Source organism: Anolis carolinensis, chromosome 2 (assembly GCF_035594765.1).
Source record: "Anolis carolinensis isolate JA03-04 chromosome 2, rAnoCar3.1.pri, whole genome shotgun sequence".
Lineage (NCBI taxonomy): Eukaryota > Metazoa > Chordata > Lepidosauria > Squamata > Dactyloidae > Anolis > Anolis carolinensis.
In genome coordinates this window covers 235,943,942-235,966,017 of record NC_085842.1, presented here as the reverse complement: position 1 = coordinate 235,966,017, position 22,076 = coordinate 235,943,942, and the positions used below count along the sequence as shown (strand labels likewise).

At 41.4% G+C, this 22,076-nt stretch overlaps 1 protein-coding gene across 12 annotated transcripts in view; it reads right to left on the bottom strand.

Annotated features, from left to right (window-relative positions):
* Window positions 1-22,076, bottom strand: part of nfib (nuclear factor I B) — a 337,611-nt gene that overhangs the window by 206,095 nt on the left and 109,440 nt on the right. For 2 of the 12 annotated variants that reach the window (XM_008103145.3, XM_003216428.4), the window contains exon 1: window positions 5,286-6,294. The exons of 7 other annotated variants lie outside the window; for them this stretch is intronic. In XM_008103145.3, the coding sequence (XP_008101352.1) occupies window positions 5,286-5,315 (30 nt within the window). In that variant the 5' untranslated portion in view covers window positions 5,316-6,294. Of the gene's footprint in view, window positions 1-5,285; window positions 6,295-15,766; window positions 15,786-18,938; window positions 19,537-22,076 lie in introns of those variants that run through there. 3 more of the 12 variants (XM_008103146.3, XM_008103142.3, XM_008103150.3) reach the window with 3 other exon arrangements.

The following is a 22,076-nucleotide window of genomic DNA, read 5'->3' as shown; positions in this document are numbered from 1 at the left end:
TGATTGTTTCTCAGCAGTTGTACTTGAGAGCATTGTGGTGTTCAAAATCTCTAGAGTACTTACTGTAAATAACAAATCATGAAGTGTACAGTGAAAAAGAAGAACTTGGCACAAACTTTGGATTCTTTACACATTAATGCTGCATAACTGGATAAATCACTGCTTTTCTTAAATGCATACAACCTATTTATAGTTTCCAATACCAGATTTATATAGATTTGCCTAATTTTAATATTTACTCCAGCTAATGGATAGACTAAATTTCAGTATAAGATAGCAACAACGTCACTGGTTCATGGAAGAGGAAGTTCCTAACTTAAGGTATACGATAGAAAATTGTAAATTTCTGTTGGGACTTCTGTCATATGTGCAACTACTATGTAAGCAAACAAATTTAAACATATATAGTAACTGCAAGAATAGTTTGATAATAATAGAAAGCTGTGGAAAAAGAATGGTGTTTCTCTCTCAACCCCCATCTGTTTCTATTAGTGTTTCTAAATCTTAATTTCTATTCTTACATTATATATTTCCCTTAATACAATGCATTCAATGTAAACTGCAACCTCATACTATATTGACAGTAAAATTATTATATCGTATAACTGCATTGTAATTATCATGGTGATATTGATATTTAAACAAATTTAACTGGAAGGTAAGCCTTACTGATTTCAATTTTTTTCCTACAAATTATATTTATGGTGGAGGTGCAGATTAAATTAAAACATTTGGCATATCTTCAACTGTAGTATAATTATTAAGTCGCTGGTGTTCATTGCTGATGATTAAGCCCAAGGAATTTGTATAAACAAGCAAGCTATACAAACACCAATATTGTTTACTGAATATTGTAAATAAGATGGCATACACTTATTCAGGTAATGAAAACTAATGTTCTAAGCTTCTATAGAAAACCTATTAAATTTTTGTACATGCAATCGTTTCCCACCAGGGTGGGAATCAAAACAGAATGATACCTCTTTTCCATGGACTGATCTGAGGGGCATGAACCCAAACAGATTGACAGTACATGATTTAAAATGACTATAATACGAAATAGAGCAAAGGGTCAAATAATCATAATTTAAAGAAACCAAAACTCCTAGATTTTTGAAGATTTCTGCCACTATGTATAGCCGACAGAAAGTAAAGTCTAGACCATGGAAAGAGTTAAACCACAATCTGCTCTTTGTGTGGGAAGTCAGCACAGCTCAGAGCAACCACAGCCCTGGATAAGACTTCCCTATCTCAACACACTCTGGTGCCAACTTTTTTTTTTTTACTGCTACAGTTTGAATCTTTCCTTTAGAACCTAATCTGTGTAAAATCATCATTAAATACTGATTTTGATCATGCATATAGCAGGAGGGTGGCAAACCAAGCAATTTGAAAGAAAGGAGGACATGGGTGCAAGAACGCTGCCCAGGGCTACCTAAAAATGACTGCGCAAGATGTAAATAAACCATGTAAGTATACTATTGTATTGCTAAGTATTTTATATTTTACCACAGAAATAATAAAGACTCCAATTTAAATAATTTAAGTAATACCATCCAGCACTATTTTAATGACTCTACAATAAATAAACCCTGTTGATTTCAGTGGGACTTATTCCATGTTAAGAGTGCTTGATATTATCGAACAAGGAAAGCAACTAATCTATACAATGGGCCAATAATTAGAAGAATATGCCACATGTACAGTTTTTGAAATCATGCTGTTGTCATCAAGGTGGTGTTATCATGTATTGAATATGGGACATATACTTTAAAGTAAAGATACAATAAATCAGAAAAGCCAAATTCAATCATAAAGCTCTATTACAGGATACTGTTATATTTTTCACTCTGCTAAAACTTATGCTAAAAAAATTGACACTTTCTTCTAGTGGAGATGCAACATGACATAAATTCACCTTAAAACAGTTTGTAAAGACCTTTCAGGAAATCGGAATTTTTGCATCTAGTACTAATAGATGCAAAACAAGTTGTATGCAGCATTTGCATGTGGTGGGAACCATAACAGAATTTTGCAAAAAAAAATTTTTTTTATGAAGATGAAGTATTCAACTGTTCTAACAGATGCCACAGCTGGAGCCATATGTACTAACAATTTTCAGAGTAAGTAAATAGAACCCACTTTAAAATTTGAATTTTTTGGGGGGAGGGAGTATGTCCATGAGTGCTACAAGTTTGGTATTAATACACCAAAAATTATACCCAGAATAACAAAATGGGAAAGTATTTCCACTTTGCCATCAATTCATTTTCTAATAAATTTAGGAAGACACTTTCATCAATGTAGCAGCTAACTTCATAATGATACAGTCAAAGAGACATATGATACTATTGGATTTTTCCGTTTTGCTCAAAATTAATGCAGAAACATCTTCAAGTTTGTTACTTACACGGCAAACTATGAAAAAGAGTATGAAAAACCTCCATAAATAACACACAGAATAACTCCGCAGCGATTGTATGAATCATGCAAAGTGAGAACTGACATTATTCTATTGTGAATTGCCTATTATATTTAACAGATATAAATTTCATAGATGGAAAATGACTTATTACAACTCAGTTGGTATTATAGCTTAATGTGGCCTCAAATTAGTGTACTTGGGATTACAATTTTACAATACAGTAACCATTGAAATGCCTAGAAACTACTTTCATGTGGATTTCTTAAAGAGAAAAATCAAGAATTTAAATACTTATTCAAGTATGATTTCATTCAATAATTTATATTCTAAGACTTCTGAGTACAAATATTGTATAAAGCACGATCGGTATAATTACAATCATCCTCAACCATTGCGTAAATGTGGCAAGAGCAGGATTTCAAAATGATTTTTGGCTACATTTTTCATTACGATATATCAAGCAAAACAATATACCACTCAGCCTTAAAGAGCAACTGACTTGCCAATTCAGATCACAAATGTAATTTAGAAAAAACCTTCTATGCACTTTGCTTGGGAATTAAGAAACTGTTAGAAATGCCATGATGTTGATGTATTTCTACATTCCCCGAGAAACTGGACTCTATACAAACTACATCTAAAGAATATGTATCATTTTGCTTTCGCCAAAAGTAACTTTCTAAGGTATGTCAGGAGCATATGCAAAAATATTCTAAAAGGTATAAGGCCAAAAAAAGTTGTAATGAACCGTGCAACCTTTTTATGTTTGTGTTTCAAACTTCATGTACACTCTCATACATACACAGAGAGAATGAATCTGCATTTACAGTTACACTTTTAGAAATAAACTGTGCTTAAACTAACAAGATCTATTCAGCAAATAGCTTCAGTATTTTGGTGGACCTAACCAAACCTATCCCATTTGGAGCAGAACATCTAAGCAAGAAAGAAAAGTCAAACACATTTAGTTATGGAATATCTGTGCCCACAATACTATGTCAAGATATATGCTGGTTGCTGTCATTGCTCAACTACCCCATAACACTTTTTCCACCTGTTTTGTCCCAGTGAAGTTCCTATTTACTTGCTGAAAAGATCCCTAAGTTAATCGCACTTTGGTGCCAAACAAAATATAAACAATACAAATGTGTCAGCCAAAAAGCGACAGGACTGGATCCAATCCCTGAAGAAGTCTTATCATGCTTTAAATCTTCATTCATAATTCTGTGAATGCCATGACATGGTCCTTTGGAAGCAGGAGAGTTCCTCATTGCTACACAAAATCGTAATAGTTTCGGTCATCTCACAGTGCTCCCCCAAATATTAACTAACTCAAAGCTCTGCTTCTTTCATATTAGTCATAGCAATGTTGATGAATACTGGAATCCTATCCTGTGAAATGGGAAGTCCCAGGACCCTTCTAGATAGCCATATAACCCAGAATATCAAGGCAGAAAATCCCACAATATGTATCTGCTTTGAGCTGGGTTATCCGAGTCCACAGTGCCATATATCCCAGTTCAAAGCAGGTAATAATGTGGGATTTTATTCAGATGTGTGCAAGGGGCCTCAGAGTCCGCATGCACTAAGATCCCGCTGCAAAGTACTTCACCAGAATCGCTCCAAACTGATCCTACTTGGGGCCCAACTCTGCCCGTTGAATGAAGCACAAATGCTACTGAACTGGCGTGGAAACCTAAGAACCTCGCGCGGCACCTTCTCTGCTGCTCTAATGCCTCCATCCGAGCAGGACATTTCCTCCTCCTCCTTTGGTTTCTTCTCCAACTTTTTCTCCGCCAATCTTCCCCAAAGGACTCTCTGCCTCTAAGTTTCGCTTTCACCTTCTCAATCCAAACACGCAGGATACAAAAACTAGACTTTTCCTACAACTGCAGCCCGAAAGCAACCACCGAAAGGGCGAGATTTCGCTTTTGACCTTGGTTGGGGCTCGGCTGCAAGAAAGTTGCGAGCCGCGAAAGGGGGAAAGAGGGCTCTTGGGGGAGAAAGTTCAAACAAAGCAAAAGCATCCACCTTTCCACAAACCCACCTCAAAACGTATATACTATCAAGTCCGCATAGCAAACAAAAATATAATTAGTAGTGCAAAAGGAAGAAAGAGATCCGCCAGGACGGCAGCAGTTTTCCAGAGCGACGCGTTTTCTGCCGACTTTTGGCTTTTCACTCCCGGGCTCAGACTGCACTCCCAAGGCCCTTCCACACAGACATATATCCCAGAATATCACGGCAGAAAATCCCACAATATGTGCTTTGAACTGGGATATCTTGAGTCGACACTGCCCTATATTCCAGTTGAAAGCAGAAAATCGCGCAATATATGCTTTGATCTGGGATATCTTGAGTCCACACTGCTCTATATTCTAGTTCAAGGCAGAAAATCCCACAATATGTGCTTTGAACTGGGATATCTTGAGTCCACACTGCCCTATATTCCAGCTCAAAGCAGAACCCCACAATATGCTTTAAACTGGGATATCTTGAGTCCACACTGCCCTATATTCTAGTTCAAGGCAGAAAATCTCATATTTCTTTGAACTGAGATATCTTGAGTCTACACTGCCCTATATTCCAGTTCAAGGCAGAAAATCCCATATTTCTTTGAATTGGGATATCTTAAGTCTACACTGCCCTATATTCCAGTTCAAGGCAGAAAATCCCACAATATCTGCTTTAAACTGGGATATTTTGGGTCCACAATGCCATATATTCCCAGTTCAAAGCAGAAAATGTGGGATTGTATTCCTCTGTGTGGAAGGGGGCCCCAGGCTCACGTTCTCTGCCTCTCCCTCCCAGCGGCGCCTCGAAGCGTCCCAAACTCTTCCCGCCCAACTTCCCCAAGTACCTGAGTGAGGCAGATGGGCGAATACATCATGACTCCCTCCTCCTTCTTCGGCTTCGTCGGGCGCGCACTTCGAGGCGGAGAGAGAAGAGAGGCTCCAGGAGCGGGTCGTGGCCGCCGCCTGCTCTACCGAGGCATTTTGGAGCTCAGTTATCGCCCCGCAGCCCGCGCGCCTCAATCCAGCCCCGGACTCAAGAGAGGTTTCCCGCGTGAAACCCACTCCGCGCTCCGAAGCCTCTTGCAAAGCTCCGCTTTGGCGCTCTCTCTCTCTCTCTCTCTCGGCGGCGGAATGAATATGGGGGGAGTTAAAAGAGGAAAAGGGGGCCGGCAGGACTCTTTTTTTCCCTCCCTCCTCGCGTTGCCTTTTTTTTTTTAATATCCCCTCCTGTCTCTCTGCTTTTGGAGGAGAGGCTATTGCCGCTGCTTGCGGGCTGCCGCTGCTGCTGCTGCTGCACCACGGTCCTGTGTCAAACCACGTTGCCAAAAAGTTCAAGGTTGGAGCGGCAGCGGCGGAGCGGAGCAGAGCAGGAGGATCCTGGCAGGGAGGAGGAAGAGGAGGAGGAGGAGGAGGAGGAGGGCAGGCGAAACTTTTGCAAGGCAAGGAAAGGGAAAAGGAGGGAGGAGGAGGGAGAGAGTGCGGCTGTGCACGAGAGGAGGCAAGCGGGCGCGAGCGAGTCAGCGAGCGAGCGAGCGCGCGCGCCTCCCCCAGGCGGCAAAAACACTTCTCTGCCGCCGCTGAAGGGCTCCCTTCAGAGCAGCAGCAGCAGAAGCCTATGCCTCTCTCTCTCTCTTTCTCTCTCTCTTTCTTTCTCTTCCTATCCAACCCCTTCCTTTGTGGATAATGTTCAGAGCCCCTCTCGCTTAAACGTCCCCTGTAATAAAAATGATCTCTTGAAAATTCAAAACGATCAATCTCCTTCTTCTGCTCCCCACTCCCTTGTTTCACTTTCCTTGGTCTCCCTCCCCCTTTTCCCCCAAATCCGACTTGCAGTTTATTATTTAATTACACCATCGGCGCGCGCACTGCTCCTCTCCTTTCCCCCCGCCTCCTCTGCTGCTGCTGCTGCAAACGCATTCCTTCTCTCTCTCCCTCCTTCCCTCCCTCTCTCTCTCTCTCTCCTAGCCCCCCCCCCTTACAACACAAACACTCCCTCGGAACCCCCTCTCCCTCCCCCCCCTCCTGCCTCTTTATTAACCCACCCACCCCCCTCCCGTCCTGGAGCAAGCGGCACATATTGCAAACATTGCCATCTCGCCTTCCCTCCTCACACACATACACTTCCCATTCAAAACGGGCCGAGGGTTTGTCCTTTCGTCGCCCAAGTTCGTCAAGACAGTAGCGAGAGGCGGGAGAAAGAAGGAGGGGGGCTGCAAGGAAGTGGGCAGCAGGGAAGCCTTCTTTCTTACTTGCAATCTCAAGCTTTCTTATTGCAGTCCCAAGCTTTCTTATTGAAATCTCAAGCTTTCTTATTGCATCCCAAGCTTTCTTACTGCAATCTCAAGCTTTCTTATTGCAGTCCCAAGCTTTCTTATTGCAGTCCCAAGCTTTCTGATTGCAGTCCCAAGCTTTCTTATTGTAACGCCAAGCACTGCAGACTAAGGGCCCTTCCAGACAGTCCCTCTATCCCAGGATCTGATCTCAGGTTTTCTGCTTTAAACCGGATTATATGAGTCCGCACCAGGGCCATAGCCAGAAAAAAAAAATCGGGATGGGGGGGGTTGAAACTTTTTTTTAGCGAATCATGAAGAGTAGTTCCATAACACAAAATAATTTAGAAATCAGGCTCCATGGATACATTTCAATGGACACTCAAGACAGATAAACTTCAGTGGACACTCATGGGGATTTGGTTAGCCATTTAAAATTCATGAGTAAACCAGTTAAAAAAAAACTGAAAATTTGGGGGGGGGGGGGGTGAACCCCTAAACCCCCCCCCCTTGCTACAGCCCTGGTCCGCACTGCCAGATAATCTGGGATAAGCAGAAAACCTGGGATCGGATCCTGGGATATAGGGCCTGTCTGGAAGAGAAGTCAGCCACAACAGGGGGAGAGCAGGGATGAGCTCCCTCTGTCAGCTCCAGCTCCCATATAGGGACATGAGAGAAGCCACCCACAGGGATGGTAAAACCTCAAAACATCCGGGTGTCCCCTGGGCAACATCCTTGCAGACGACCAATTCTCTCACACCAGAAGTCACTCCAGACAATTAAAAAAGCCATAGCAGAGCACAGAAATGCTGGACCACTCTAACAAGCACCATGTCAGACCACACAGAGAAGCCATTGAAATCCACAGGCATGAGGGCCAGGAGGAAGCCAGGAAAATGAACAATATCTGGCTGCTAGTATTATTATTTTTTTTAAACCCTCTGAAATCAAGACAGCAAATAAAGAACAGCGCTCAGAAAACAGGGGAATTCCAGAATGAAACAATCAAAGCCAGCTAACACCTCCCAACAAAGGAATCCCCCAGGCAGGAATCAGCAAGGCCTTGAAGCTGCAAGGCTTTCCAATGCTAATCAAGGTGATCAATTGAAACATTCACACTTGCCTCCAACAGAAAAGAGTTCTTTCTCTCACCCTGGACATTCCACAGATAGATAAACCCCCACTTGCATCTTTTTCCAACACAACCTCAGAGGATGCCTGCCATAGATGTGGGCGAAACGTCAGGAGAGAATGCTTCTGGAACATGGCCATGCAGCCCGGAAAACTCACAGCCACCTTCTTTCTGTGCTGGGGTGTAACATTCCCTCACAGAAACTCAAGGAGGGGGTGGCAAGGAGGGAAAAGGCACCCCTAAAGTGGTCGCATAAGAGGAGGAGGAAACTTGGCCACTAAAGAGCAAGTGTGTGCATGTGTGTGTGTGTGTGAGAGAGAGAGGGGGGGGGTTCCTTTACACGGGCTGAGGGCAGGATTCCAACATAACGGGACTCTCCTTTGGGAAACCAAGCTTCCCCGCCAAAAAAAAAAAATTAAAGAAGGCAGTGCTAGGGGGATGAAAGGGACGAAGTTTGCCAGCCGGCTGTTTATTTCCAAACTCCTTGCTGCACAATAAGGTCATCGCGCGTTCTTTCCAAAGCGCCGCAGATCCCTGAAAGCAGTCGGGCAGACTTTGGCCTGGGAGGGAGGCCTCCAGGTAAACCGTCCTCTGGAACCCCCTCCCTCTCCTGCAAACTGTCCTGAAGGGACCGGCGACTTTTCCCTCTTTTTAATGTTTTGCAACAAAAAATGGAGGGGGGGATTTCTCTGCGTCAGGCGTTTCACAGCGACACATCAAGAGAAGCAGGCAGGTTCAAGTCAACCATGAAATGGTCACTTTTTAACCCCGTCCTGTCCTCATTAGGGAAATACTCAAACACAGCCCGCTCTCAAAGGGGGCTCTTAATGAGGGGAGCTTGCCAAGTCGACCAGCTGCAATTCCCATAAATTTACAAGCAGGAGGGAGGACGGGAGGGGGGCGGCTCCCACAAAGCAGGTAATGTCAAAGCGGCAGAGCCAAGGCCGGCCATGCATTAACCCTTCCCAAGCAGCCCTGTTGTAAGGAAGGGTCCACACCAACCAGGCCGCACCACAGGGCTACATGAGCCCCATCTACACATTTAATGCAGTTCCAAGCTGGCTTCAAACTATGGCAGGCAGGCAGGCAAACTCCCACAAAAGTGTAAGCAAGAAAGCCCACCAGTGCTCTGTGGTTTGTGTAATCACCACCTGGGCCTCAGGCTAGTTCCAGGATTTCCTATGCAATTATCTGCACAGCAAAAACACTTCCTTCAATAGCAGTTTGAAATTGCATTAAATGGTCAGTGCAGAATAGATGGAGTCTGTACCTTGGGAAGTCAAAATTGGCCACAGTAGTCCATATTCTGGTTACATCCCGAATAGACTATTGCAACGCTCTCTACGTGGGGTTGCCTTTGAAGACTGTTAGGAATCATAGAATCATAGAGTTGGAAGAGACCTCATGAGCCATCCAGTCCAACCACCTGCCAAGAAGCAGGAAAATCACATTCAAAGCCCCCCAGAGATGGCTATCCAACCTCTGCTTAAAAGCCTCCAAAGAAGGAGCCTCCATCACACTCCAAGGCAGAGAGTTCCACTGCTGAACAGCTCTCACAGTGAGGACGTTCTTCCTAATGTTCAGGTGGAATCTCCTTTCCTGTAATTTGAAGCCATTGTTCCTTTCCTAGTCTCCAGGGAGCTTCAAAGTGGTCCAAGGGCGGCAGCCAGATTGCTTACCAGAGCGGCATACAGGAAGCACACAACTTCCCTGTTACGCCAGCTCCACTGACTGCCAGTCCACTACCAAACAAACTTCAAAGTATTGGCTTTGTCCTATAAAGCGGTTCCGGCCCAGCTTACCTATCCGAACGTATCTCCCTCTATGATCCACCTCAGAGGCTAAGATCGTCAGGGGAGGCCCTGCTTTCATTCCCACCCTCCCCACAAGTGTGACTGGTGGGGACGAGAGACAGGGCCTTCTCAGTGGTGGCCCCTCATCTATGGAACTCCCTCCCCGATGACATTAGATCAGCCCACTCCCTCCTGGCCTTCAGAAAAAAACTAAAAACATGGCTTTGGGATCAGGCTTTTTGTCAATAATGGGAGCAGTGCAGGAGCAGACTATAAATTAATTTAATGATGACCCGGACTGGCCTTGGAATATGACCTGAATTATGTGATTTTAATTCTTGTGTTAATATTATGTTTTAATTGGTTGGTTTTAATGTTTTTGTTTATTCACTGATGCATGTACACATGCCGCATTGAATTATTGAATTATTGCCTTTGTAAGGCCACTTTGAGTCCCCTTCGGGGTTGAAAAAAGAAAAATATGGTAAATAAATAAATGCACACATGCTTTCTACCTATTAATTAGGGCCGATAATAACAACACTGGTGCATTGTATGGTGAACTTGTACCAAGGTTAACAAGGCGCAAACTTTTAAACTATTCTACAGCCAACCTGGTGCAGTGGTTCAAAGAGTGGACTTTGACTCTGGAAGCCAGAGTTTGAATCCCCCCCCTAATCCGTGGAAAGTGATCTTGTCACTGTGATTCAGAAGTGGCTTGAAGGCATACAGCAACAACAAGAATCAGTTATAGAGGTGCAATCCTCTACACATTTATCTGCAATTAAATCCCATTGAACTCAATTAAGACTTTATTTTAATCAAATATAAATAGGAGTGCACTGTAAAACCTGGGATGGGGTAGGGGAGAGATAAGTATGCTGATGTGCTTAGATTTCAAGGTGGTTCCTCCTACTTTGGCAAAATTATCATATAAGATGCCCCCTTTTTGTACTATTTGTACAAATAATCAACTGTAACATGCCTGTAACATGCCAAGGGCAGAAGGTGAGACAGACCCAACAGAACCAGAGTGCAAAAGAAATCAGTTACCTTGCATGCAAGGTAAATGCAGTTTTAATAACTGCTGCAAAGCAATCAGAATAGTTTCATATCTGATGCAGCATTTAATCGAATCCATGTGCACTGTCACACTGTGACTGTAGAAGTCCCTCAGTAAGAAACATCTGTTCTTCTTAGGAAAGCTATGATGTCTCAGTCTTTGCCTCCTACCCCATTTTTGACAGGATAGTTATATGAACAAACAAATCTGATAGGTTCATCTTAGGGTTACCATAAATCAGAAATGACTTGAGGGAACTCAACAGCAACAACAAAGTTTTAAGTACTGTAAGTATAACTGAGACAATGTATTTGAAGACATCTGAAGTACGATATAAATACTGATACTAAACTGTACTTCATTTGCCTCCCTTGTGAAAGGGTCTCTATATGATCAAAGGTCAACAAGGCTCTGCTGCAGGCCCTACTTATACCAAGAAAGTCATATAGCTTCAGTCACACACACACACACACACACACACACCCAATTCTACATGTTATGTGTTGACATTTACACATACAACTTTTAAAAGACATGGAAACTATCTTCATCTATGCAGATGTCTACCCCTGGTGACATTGGGAGTCATAACAACCACACAGAATTGCAGAATCATAGGGTTAGAAGAGACCTCGTGGGCCATTCAGTCCAACCTCCTGCCAAGAAGCAGGAAGATCATATTCAAAGATGGCCATCCAGCCTCTGCTTAAAAGCCTCCAAAGAAGGAGCCTCCACACTCCGTGGCAGAGAGTTCCACTGCTGAACAGCTCTCACAGTTAGAAAGTTCTTCCTAATGTTCAGGTGGAATCTCCTTTCCTAGGTTTGAAGCCATTGTTCTGTGTCCTAGTCTCCAGGGCAGCAGAGAACAAGCTTGCTCCCTCCTCCCTATGAATTTCCCTCACATATTTATACATGGCCATCATGTCTCCTCTCAGCCTTCTCTTCTGCAGGCTAAACATGCCCAGTCTAAGAAAAGACACAAAATGTGATCTCTTTAGTTTATAAAGACATGCATATTGTTATTTCGCAGAAGTAAGTGATAATGGTTATAAATGCATACATTGCCCCTTTATGTCACAGTCATTGACTGCTATCCTCAAGGACCACCGCAGACACCTTGTGCACAAAAATCTATTTTAACATGTTATGTATCTGTTGTTCATTGAGTTCATGGTATATCAATGTAGTTTAAAATCTTTAGACTTATGTTCTAAATATGGATACCAATAACATTTTATTATACTGAGTCTGAAGGGAAATGGCAAAACCCTAAGAGTAGAAATTAAACCCAAAATATCACTTGGTTTTCCCAATAAATATTCAGATCACATTTGAATTTGAATGTCACAGCTATGTTCACTTAACTGGATCTTTGTTAGTGTCACCCATTCCTAGTACTGGGGTGTATATATTGGACAGGATCCAGTAGTGGACTGGCAGAGCAATGGATTTTAGTGGAGCAAGAAAAGGGGTAACCCCCCTTTCTACTATAGTCTTGCACACATAAAACACACACCTGGCCTTGGAAGGCAGAGAAAATCTCCAAAACTCATTTTTCAAGTTCTTCTAAAACTGTAGGTCCCGACCCCTAGCTCAATGTTGGGATCCCCCAAAATTTGGCTACTGTCAAAGTTTTCTGAACTTCACATAGTGGTTGTTTTAGACATCTACACAAATTTGTTATGCAGTGTTTACAGTGGACTCGGCAGAAGATGCTTCAGCTTTACTTTATAAAAAGGAAAATCAGCCAGCCTATTTATGAAATCTTTCAAATATTGATTTATTATCATTAAATTATACATAATTACTTGATTTTTATATTTATTTTATATATCTATATACCCTGGGTCGCATAAACATTTCTTGGACCAAAACGGGTCCCAGGTGGAAAAGTTTATGAAGCCCTGATTTAGGGAACTGCGGGTCGGGGTATCTATCTAAAGCAGGAGTTCTCAAACTTTTTTGACCACAGAACCCTTTTTGAAGTAAAAGTTCATCGTAGAGCCCCAATAAATGTATATATCAGGCATGGGCAAACTTTTTGAGGCATTGTGTTTTAAAATTTGACAGACGGCCTAGGCCAGTGTCAGATGGATAGTGTTTGTGTGACCTAATTTAAAAAAAAAAACACGAACAAGTTCCTATGCACACTGCACATATTTCATTTGTATTGCAAAGAAAGAAAGAAAAAAGAAAAGAAAAATACAATATTTAAAATAAAGAACAATTTTAGGCAACATAAACTTAACAGTATTTCAGTGGAAGATCCCCGGGGCTATCCAGTCCAACCCCTTCTACCATGCAGGAAAAGCACAATCAAATCACTCCCTGAGTGGTGGGGGAAAAATTCTGGAAGCAAGAGAGGTGGGGGGAGGGGGGATTTTTGCAGCAAGGGAAGCAGGAGAAGAGGGAGGAGCAGGAAACTGGAGTGAAAGCAGGCAGGGGGAGAGAGGGGGACTGTGGAGCCCCTCAGTATGCTTTACGGAGCCCCAAGGGCTCTGTGGAGCACACTTTAAGAACCTCTGATCTAAAGACAATGAATTGAATTCACTGTTGTTTAGGGGCTCAAATATGGATGTGGGTATCCACTGGCACCTGAGCCTGTCATCTTAAAATATTTAGGGAATCGCATGCATATCGCATTGGGAATTCCCACGCCCCTGCCACATGTCCTGAATAGCCATGGGAAGAAAGTGCAGAGTAAGATGACATGAAGACAACATAGCTAGGCTATCAACAGAGGTAACACAGTGGTGACTTCCAGGGGTAACATAAACAATAATATACCTTACTGCACTGTACTTGTTCATTTTCATAAACACTCCTTCAACATCCAGGTCCGATTTGACATTCTAGTGTTGATTTTTCATCACTTGGGACCTCACACCTATGGGATTGCCTCTTACTATGCACACAGAGTCACAAAGAGTCTGAAACGACTATGTGATTGAGCAGCAGCAGCATGCACACATAATTGATCCTTTCCATTTGAGGTTCTACATGAAGTGCTCCTGTTAAGTGGAGTACCAAGTATACGGCCCTTCTCAGAAGCAGCACTCTAGCTAGAGAATACATTTCCTGAAGAGATCTGCCTAGCACTGACTCCAGTATCTTTTCAGCATTATCAAATAACATGCTATTCTCTCAATTCTTTTAGGTCATCCTGAAACCTTAACATTTGGGACTTTTTATATTCTGTTTTCTTTTATTGGTGTGAATTGGTTTAATATTGTATTCTATTCCATTCTTCTATTCTTACTGTTGTTAACTCCACCATGAACAATCACATTTTGTTGAATAAATCAATAAATAAATAAATCTCATTTCAAAAGGAGCCATTTAGGGTAAATTAGGCAAATTATAACTATTTGACATAGTATCAATGGTCATAGATATAGTCATACACAATAGTTATACACACACACACACACACACTCACGGTAGCACTGGCTTACCATAAGCACTACATTAGCACTTTTGGTCTCTGAGGTGTTCACCCTAGTTGGGCTTTGTTGGTTTTAGTATCCACAAAATACTAAATGGCACAGTTGTTTAAAGAACTGATCTTTTTACACATATGCACATCACATAGTTATTCACAGTGAAAGGTAGCAGAGAAAACACACAATCAATTTTTGTTTCCAGTAAGGGGAAACAAAGAAGACAGATTTGCGCCTGAATAATGCCTGGAAATGTGATGGGAAATATTCTGTGAACTACAGTACAGCATTATTGTGTTTCTCAGTGTGTCCTCAGGTGCCCCACAGACACAAAGCCCAGCCTGGCCTGGCCTGGCCTTTCACTTACTGACACACAACAAACCAGCACTACTAGCTTCACAACCACTACTGTAACTGCAAGATTTTCTAGGAACAAGACAGAAAGCCAGGAATAACCAAGCCCATTCCATAAAGGCGCCCTTCAAAGAGGAATGGAAATGGTTTTATGACTCATCTAAATAAATGCCCATCTTTAATAATCCAAGGATAAGAACCACATACTAACAACATCCACCAGAGGATTTCTCCTGAGGACATGAAATACAGGAATTACTTAAGAGTATACAGAAGGATAAACAGATTAAAATGCACACGCCAAGCTCAAATGTTCTCCTGGAAGGTATCTTACTGTAGATTGTCTCTTGATACATTTTGTGTCAGAAAACATTGTTCTACAGAAGGCAAAGCGTATGAGCAAATTACATCTTAATGTATACATTTCAGTAAGGAAAGGCAAGACAGGAATTAAATAACTCCCCTTGTGTAAAATACAAAATGCTTATATTCTTTTAATTAAGGCATATCATTTTATTTTTTGAGCTAAAGCAATCCTATTACAACAACTTCGGGTACAGTTCCTTATCTTTAGGCACATGTCTATTTTTGAATACATATATGTTGGTGTCACAAGTCCTCTGGTATTATAATGGGGTGAGTGGGATTAAAGCCAAGTAATTTTTGCACTTTGGTCCACAAAAACACACACAAACATGAAACCCCCAGAAACTTTCCATTTTTTCCTCTACATTCCATAAAATCCCCTCTCCTCACAATCCTTAATTTTGATTACTGTAGATGGGATACAAACAGTAAGATACCTGACATATTCATAATATTAACTTAAATAACATAAAAGAGACCCTATGAAGTAAATAAAAATAAATGACACAAAATCTACAATTGACACCATTCAATAAAAGCCTTGTATTAACATAACCGCAATGGGATCGCTCTACTTGTCCATGAGGATTAGTCATTTATAAATACTGTAAAAGAAGTTCAATAATTTAAATATCCCAATAAAAGAAAACACTGCTCAGTATCGTGCAATTATCTAATTTGTGTCTGTTTATAAATAAAGAAAAAAGACACCACATTTGTTATTTTCTCTATTTCCCAATATTGTAGAGACATATCTTCATATATTTTGTCTTTGGCAGAGGGTAATAGTAAGTTAAGAAACTACGTTCTGAATTATGTTACTGCCAGCATACATGTGCACCGAGCTGTTAAAAGCACTGCATACCTATCTGTCTATATTTCCTTTGTATATACAGTCTTAAACTCACCGAGAGTGCTGCACTGATATCAGTGCAACTTAGGACGTTAGTCAGCTCAACTGTATGCTTCATCAAAAACCAGAAACTCAAAAAGGTCGGGCCAGCTCTCCCCTCTCGTCCATCCACCCTCCCCTCCAGGATTCTCCATAGACAACGGTCCAGTGTTTTAGTCTATTGGGCTCAGAAACAAAAGTTCTTATTCTTTCTGCCTTAATGTATGACACTGAAAAAGTTTGCACACACATTCCAAAGTGCTTTGGCAACTGTATTTCTGAGAAGGTTCTGGAAGCTGAAAGGGAATGACCGCCGACTAGATGAGTGACAATGTAGAATTATAAGTACCATCCACTGTGTGAGACAAATCTACTTTAGTTATAGAAACACTCTTAAACAAGAGGCTATGTCTAAAAAGAATTCATAATCCCAGCAAACCCGGTTCTATAAACATGTTTTTTCTTCCCTTTGGTTTAAAACACAATACATTTTTTACTTTCCACTTTTACAAATATTAGTATGTCAAAACATTATTTCCAAATTAGAATGCTTATTTAAATTAGTATCTCTTTCAAAACTGTTTTATCATTGTTTTAAGAGCTTTCAGTGTGAAAAATTAGCTTCTACAAGTAAGTAAAGTTAAATATATTTGCTAATGTTAGCTTTGATTTATGCAAAAACATAAAGGGATAATGCATGTAAAAATAATATTGCAGCTAATTATCCCTGGAAAATCCTTCCCAACAATAACATAATGAATTAAGCGATACACTCACTTTCTTTGTCTGAACTTTCCCTCTGCATGTGTGCTTGTTTTTGCAAGCTCAGGAAAAAGAAGTTCATGAAAAACTTTTTTTAGGAGAGCAGTGCCATATAAAAAAATAGAACTATCAGCAACTGTTTATCTTTCACTGTACCCGCTATGCCCATTTATTTTAAAACTGCGTTCCTGTTACTAATACTGTCATCATGAATAAAATTCGTCTTCACCCAACCAATCTTTTTCTAGTCAGAGAATGAAAACATGTATGCATAATCAATGCAAACTTTTATTCATTAAACTACTAAAATCTATGTGGTGTGCATGTACATATCTTTCTCCAGTGTGTGTGCTTGACCTCTGTCCACATATGGTTTGATGGTGTCTCTAATAACCAAGCTTTCTCCATTTCTCAGACCAAAAAATGCAAACATGAGGCCTCAATATAAAACTGTAAACCACAACGTTTTATGTTACACAACATAGAAGTTTCTAGCCTTGCTGCATAAAGGTCAGATTCACTCAGCCTTCACTTTCACCCGCATACCTCCCGCCAAACTTTTATGTATTAATCCCAAACTAGTTAAAGAATCATTCCCGGGTAACTACAGTATGTATTTTGCTGACAGCTTATAACATTTTCTTTGGGGTTTTAAAAAAGTTTAAAATCAAAGCATGATTTTGATCCATGTGATTCATAGTTAAAATTACACATGGGCAGAGACTCAGGATCACTTCAAAGAAAGTTAGACTTAATCTTGTGTATTTTGGCGCCTTTTCTCTGCCAGCTACTGTACTGAGAGCAAGGGGAGGGGGGCCAGACTTGGAGATCTTGTCTGTCCCTTCTCAAGTTCAATGGCACCAGGAACAGCAGGAAAAGATGGCCATGTTCACAGCTCTAATAATAATTCAGATCACGCCACATCGGCATCTTGTGTCAAAGTCGAACTGGCTTCCCCGCCCCCTTCAACCCAAGAGCTGCCAAGTCTTCACACACTCTTCATTCAACCACAACTTAATGGATGGGATATTGTGCATTAAAATGTGGCCCAGACACAGGCGAAGGGAGGAGAAGCCGGGAGGGGAGACACATACCATGGGACAGGGATGAAAGCAGGGGAGAAAATATGCCATTTCCCCCACAAAATAGGAAGCACTGCTGTGCTGACAGAGAGAGAAACAATAAGCAAGCCCCCTCCCCACCCATGTGCAGATTGAGAAACATCAGAAGTAATAAATAACTCACACTGCAGTGATACCTATATACTGAAACATATTAGTTATCAATGCATACATGCATTTCCTCAAAACTTGGCACGAAACAGGAAATGTTTGCATTTATTCAAAAATATCATCATCATCATAAAAGTTTATTTCTATTCTGCCCTACCTCTCCAAGGGGGCTCAGGGTATATTCCAAAATATAATAATAATAATAATAATAATAATAATAATAATAATAAACTTTATTTCTATTCCGCCCTACCTTCCCAAAGGGACCTAGGGTAGATTCCAAATAATAATAATAATAATAATAATAATAATACTTTATTTCTATTCTGCCCCATCTCCCCAAAGGGACTCAAGGGCAGATTCCGACATACAATGGTAAACATTCAATGCCTTCATTAAAAAAAAGACAAATACCGACATAGAAATGCAGGAAAACCCCACATATTAAAACCTAACATCAAATTAAACCTAACATCAGTGAATGAAATCTAACACCAATAAATTAAATCAACATAGTCAGACAAAAAATATATATAATGACATAAAATCCAAACAAACATTCACATTAATTTACAGAAGCCAACTGGAGTTCACAAAGTTGTGTGGGTTGGTTGTGTGGCCTATGGCGGTAGCACAGACTAGCATAAATAGTTCTCAAATATTTTAGAACTCTAGAAGAAGAAGAAAACAAGAAAAGGGAAACTCAACAGAAGCCACAAGAAGGGAGAACCCAAGCCCAGGACAAAGCTGAAAATGCACCAACATTTCATAGGAAATCTCCCCTCCAATGTTGAACCGAGAGTTGCCAGCCAAAGGGGAGGGAGAAAGTTGGAAGCAGGAAATGCACCAAGTTCACCACTTTTGGACACTGTTTCCTGGCAGAAAAAGAGGATGACCCACATTCAAAAGCTGCCAAAAAGGAGGAGGGAAGGATGCCGCGAAATATAAACAACCCGTCCTTATCGTTCATCCCTTCAGCACATGAAACAGGAGGATCCACACTGCCCACAGGGAGAGAGAGGAGGGTCGGAACAGGCCTCCAACTTTCGAAAGGAAAATAATAATAATAAATAAATAAATAAGCACAATCTCTAGGAAGGGGGAAAGGAGGGGGAGAGGGCAGCCAACAAGGAAAGGCACAAAGAAGAGAGAGAGAAAAGAAACAGAAACTGTATCGTTTCCAATGCCACATACCATTGTACTGTATTGCATTAAACGTATGGGAGATCCTGAATGCTGTAACACAACACGGGACCGTTGGCTTCACATTTCTCAGTGGACTGGACACACACACACACACAAACTGTGCGCGTTTCTCAAGGGCGCGCGGGGTGGCTTGTGGTTTGGTTTGGATTTCCGAGCGTTACGTGTAGAAAGAGAACAGGATTTTGTTCAGTTTTTGTTTAGTTTAGTTTCTTTTTAAGGCAATCAGAAAGGAGGAACAAATACACATATATATATATATATATGTATCCTGGCTTAGAGGAGCTGAGGGAAGGAAAGCAGCAAAGGCACGCAAAAATGTAAAAAAAAAAAAGTCTACAGGCATTGAATGAGTGAGTGAGTGGTGGCCCCCGCCTCCTCCTCCGCCTCCTCCTTTCCCTCTTTTTCAATCTTCCTTCCTCTTTGAGTCGCAAAAGGCTGAAGAGTAGGTTGTGGTGGCGGACTTGAACGTGGTCCAGGAGAGGCTGAGCCCTTTTTTTTGGCTGCTGTGTGTGTGTGTGTGTAAAAAAAGAGCGAGTGTGTGTGTGTGGAAGTGCCTCCTCCTCCTCCTCCTTTTCCCCCCCTTCCCTCGCGCGTCTGGCTCTGCAGAATGAGCTGGCGAGGGGCGAGCGCCCGAGCGGTGGACTTGGCCTCTTTCCACCTCGCGCTGATTGGCCGGCGGCGGCGGCGGCGGCTGCCCTCGACCACCAATCACACGCCCCGCCTTCGCCTCCTTCGACTCCCCCCCCCCCCCAAAAAAAAGAACCCGTGGGAAGCGCGGCTCTTCGTTTCCGCCTGGCGGCTGCATGAAACACCAGGCGAAAAGAACACGGGGGGGCGGGGGGGGGCGAGGAGAGAGAGAAAGGGAGTGATTTGCATATTCATATCCGAGCAGCCAATGAGCGGCGGGGGAGCCAAAGGGGGCAGCCGCAATAAAGTATGCCGTTCCAGACAGGTCAAAGACCCTGAAATCAGCGCATGTCAAAGTAGTCTGTGGAGTGAGACAAAAGTGAGTGTGTGGGAGGCAAGCAGGGAGGGAAGGAGGGAGAGGGGAGGGGGGAATGCAAGGCTTTGGGTGTATAAAAGGGAACCCCAGTGTCGTTTTGAGGAAAAGAAGAAATATAATCATCATCACAATAATAATAATCACAATAGTAGTAGTACGTAGTAATAATAATAATCGGAACCTCAAGCCATGGCTGATACCCAATGAGAGACTCCCTCCTGATGCAAAGCTTTGGGTGTATGAAATGGAACCCCAGTATCTTTTTGGGACAAAGAAATAATAATAATCTGTGCGCATCATCCGAAAATACATCACACAGTCCTAGACACTTGGGAAGTGTTCGACTTGTGATTTTGTGATACGAAATCCAGCATATCGATCTTGTTTGCTGTGTCATACAATATCATCATCATCATCATCATCGGAAGCTCAATCCATGGCTGATACCCAATGAGAGACTCCCTCCTGATGCAAAGCTTTGGGTGTATGAAATGGAACCCCAGTATCTTTTTGGGACAAAGAAATAATAATAATAATAATAATAATAATAATAATAATAATAATTCCATAGACCACTTGTCAATGGATCTGCACGCATCATCCGAAAATACATCACACAGTCCTAGACACTTAGGAAGTGTTTGACTTGTGATTTTGTGATACGAAATCCAGCATATCTATCTTGTTTGCTGTGTCATACAATAAAATAATAATAATAATAATAATAATAATAAGAAGAAGAAGAAGAAGAAGAAGAAGAAGAAGAAGAAGCTCAAGTCATGGCTGATACCCAATAAGAGACTCCCTCCTGATGCAAAGCTTTGGGTGTATGAAATAGAACCCCAGTATCTTTTTGGGACAAAGAAGAAGAAATAATAATTACAATAATATTAACAACAACAACAACAACAACTGGGTGCTGTGCCAAAAGACTTCAGCCGGCATTTGGAAACAATAAACATTAACAAAATTACAGTCTGTCAACTGCAAAAGGCCACCTTACTGGGATCTGCGCGCATCATCCGAAAATACATCACACAGTCCTAAACTCTTGGGAAGTGTTTGATTTGTGATTTTGTGATATGAAATCCAGCATATATATCTCGTTTGCTGTGTCATACTGTCCTTTGTGTCAATAATAATAATCGGAACCTGAAGCCATGGTTCAAACCCAATGAGAGATTCCCTCCTGATGCAAAGCTTTGGATGTATGGAATGGAACTCCAGTGTCATTTTGGGACAAAAAAATGTAACAATAATAAAATAATAATAATAATAATAATAATAATAATAATAATAATAATAATAATAATAGGAACCTCAAGCCATGGCTGATACTCAATGAGAGACTCCCTCCTGGTGCAAAGCTTTGGGTGTATGAAATGGAATCCCAGTATCTTTTTGGGACAAAAAAGAAATGATAATAATAATTATCACCATCATCATCACCATCATCATCATCGGAACCTCAAGCCATGGCTGATACCCAATGACAGAATCCCTCCTGATGCAAAGCTTTGGGTGTGTAAAATGGAACCAAATGGAACCCCAGGATCTTTTTGGGACAAAGAAATAATAATAATAATAATAATAATAATAATAATAATAATAATAATAATAAACAATAACAACCATAATACACTGACAGAAATCCCAGTCACAGACAAGTTCTGTAAATATCTACTCAAAAATGAGCTGGGAAGGAGGGTAGAATGCAAAGTTTGGGAGGCATAAAACAAAATGGTATACCAACATTGTTTTGGAAAGAGGAGGAGGAAAAGGAATTATGATGCACTGTCCAGCCACAGCCCAATACTATAAACATCTGTTCAGATATGAGAGCTAAGTGAGGGGAAAATGCAAGGGTTGGGATGTATGGCACTCCGATATCGTTCTGGGAAGAGGAAGAAGAAATAATAATCATCATCATCATCATCCCAGGAGACAACAGAATTGATGAGAAGCAACTAGAAAAAGCTTACATGATATGAGGATTTAAAGATCGAACTGCAAAGACTCTGGCACAAGCCAGTAAAGGTGGTCCCGGTGGTGATCGGCACACTGTGTGCAGTGCCTAAAGACCTTGACCAGCACTTGAAAACAATCACCACTGACAAAATTAC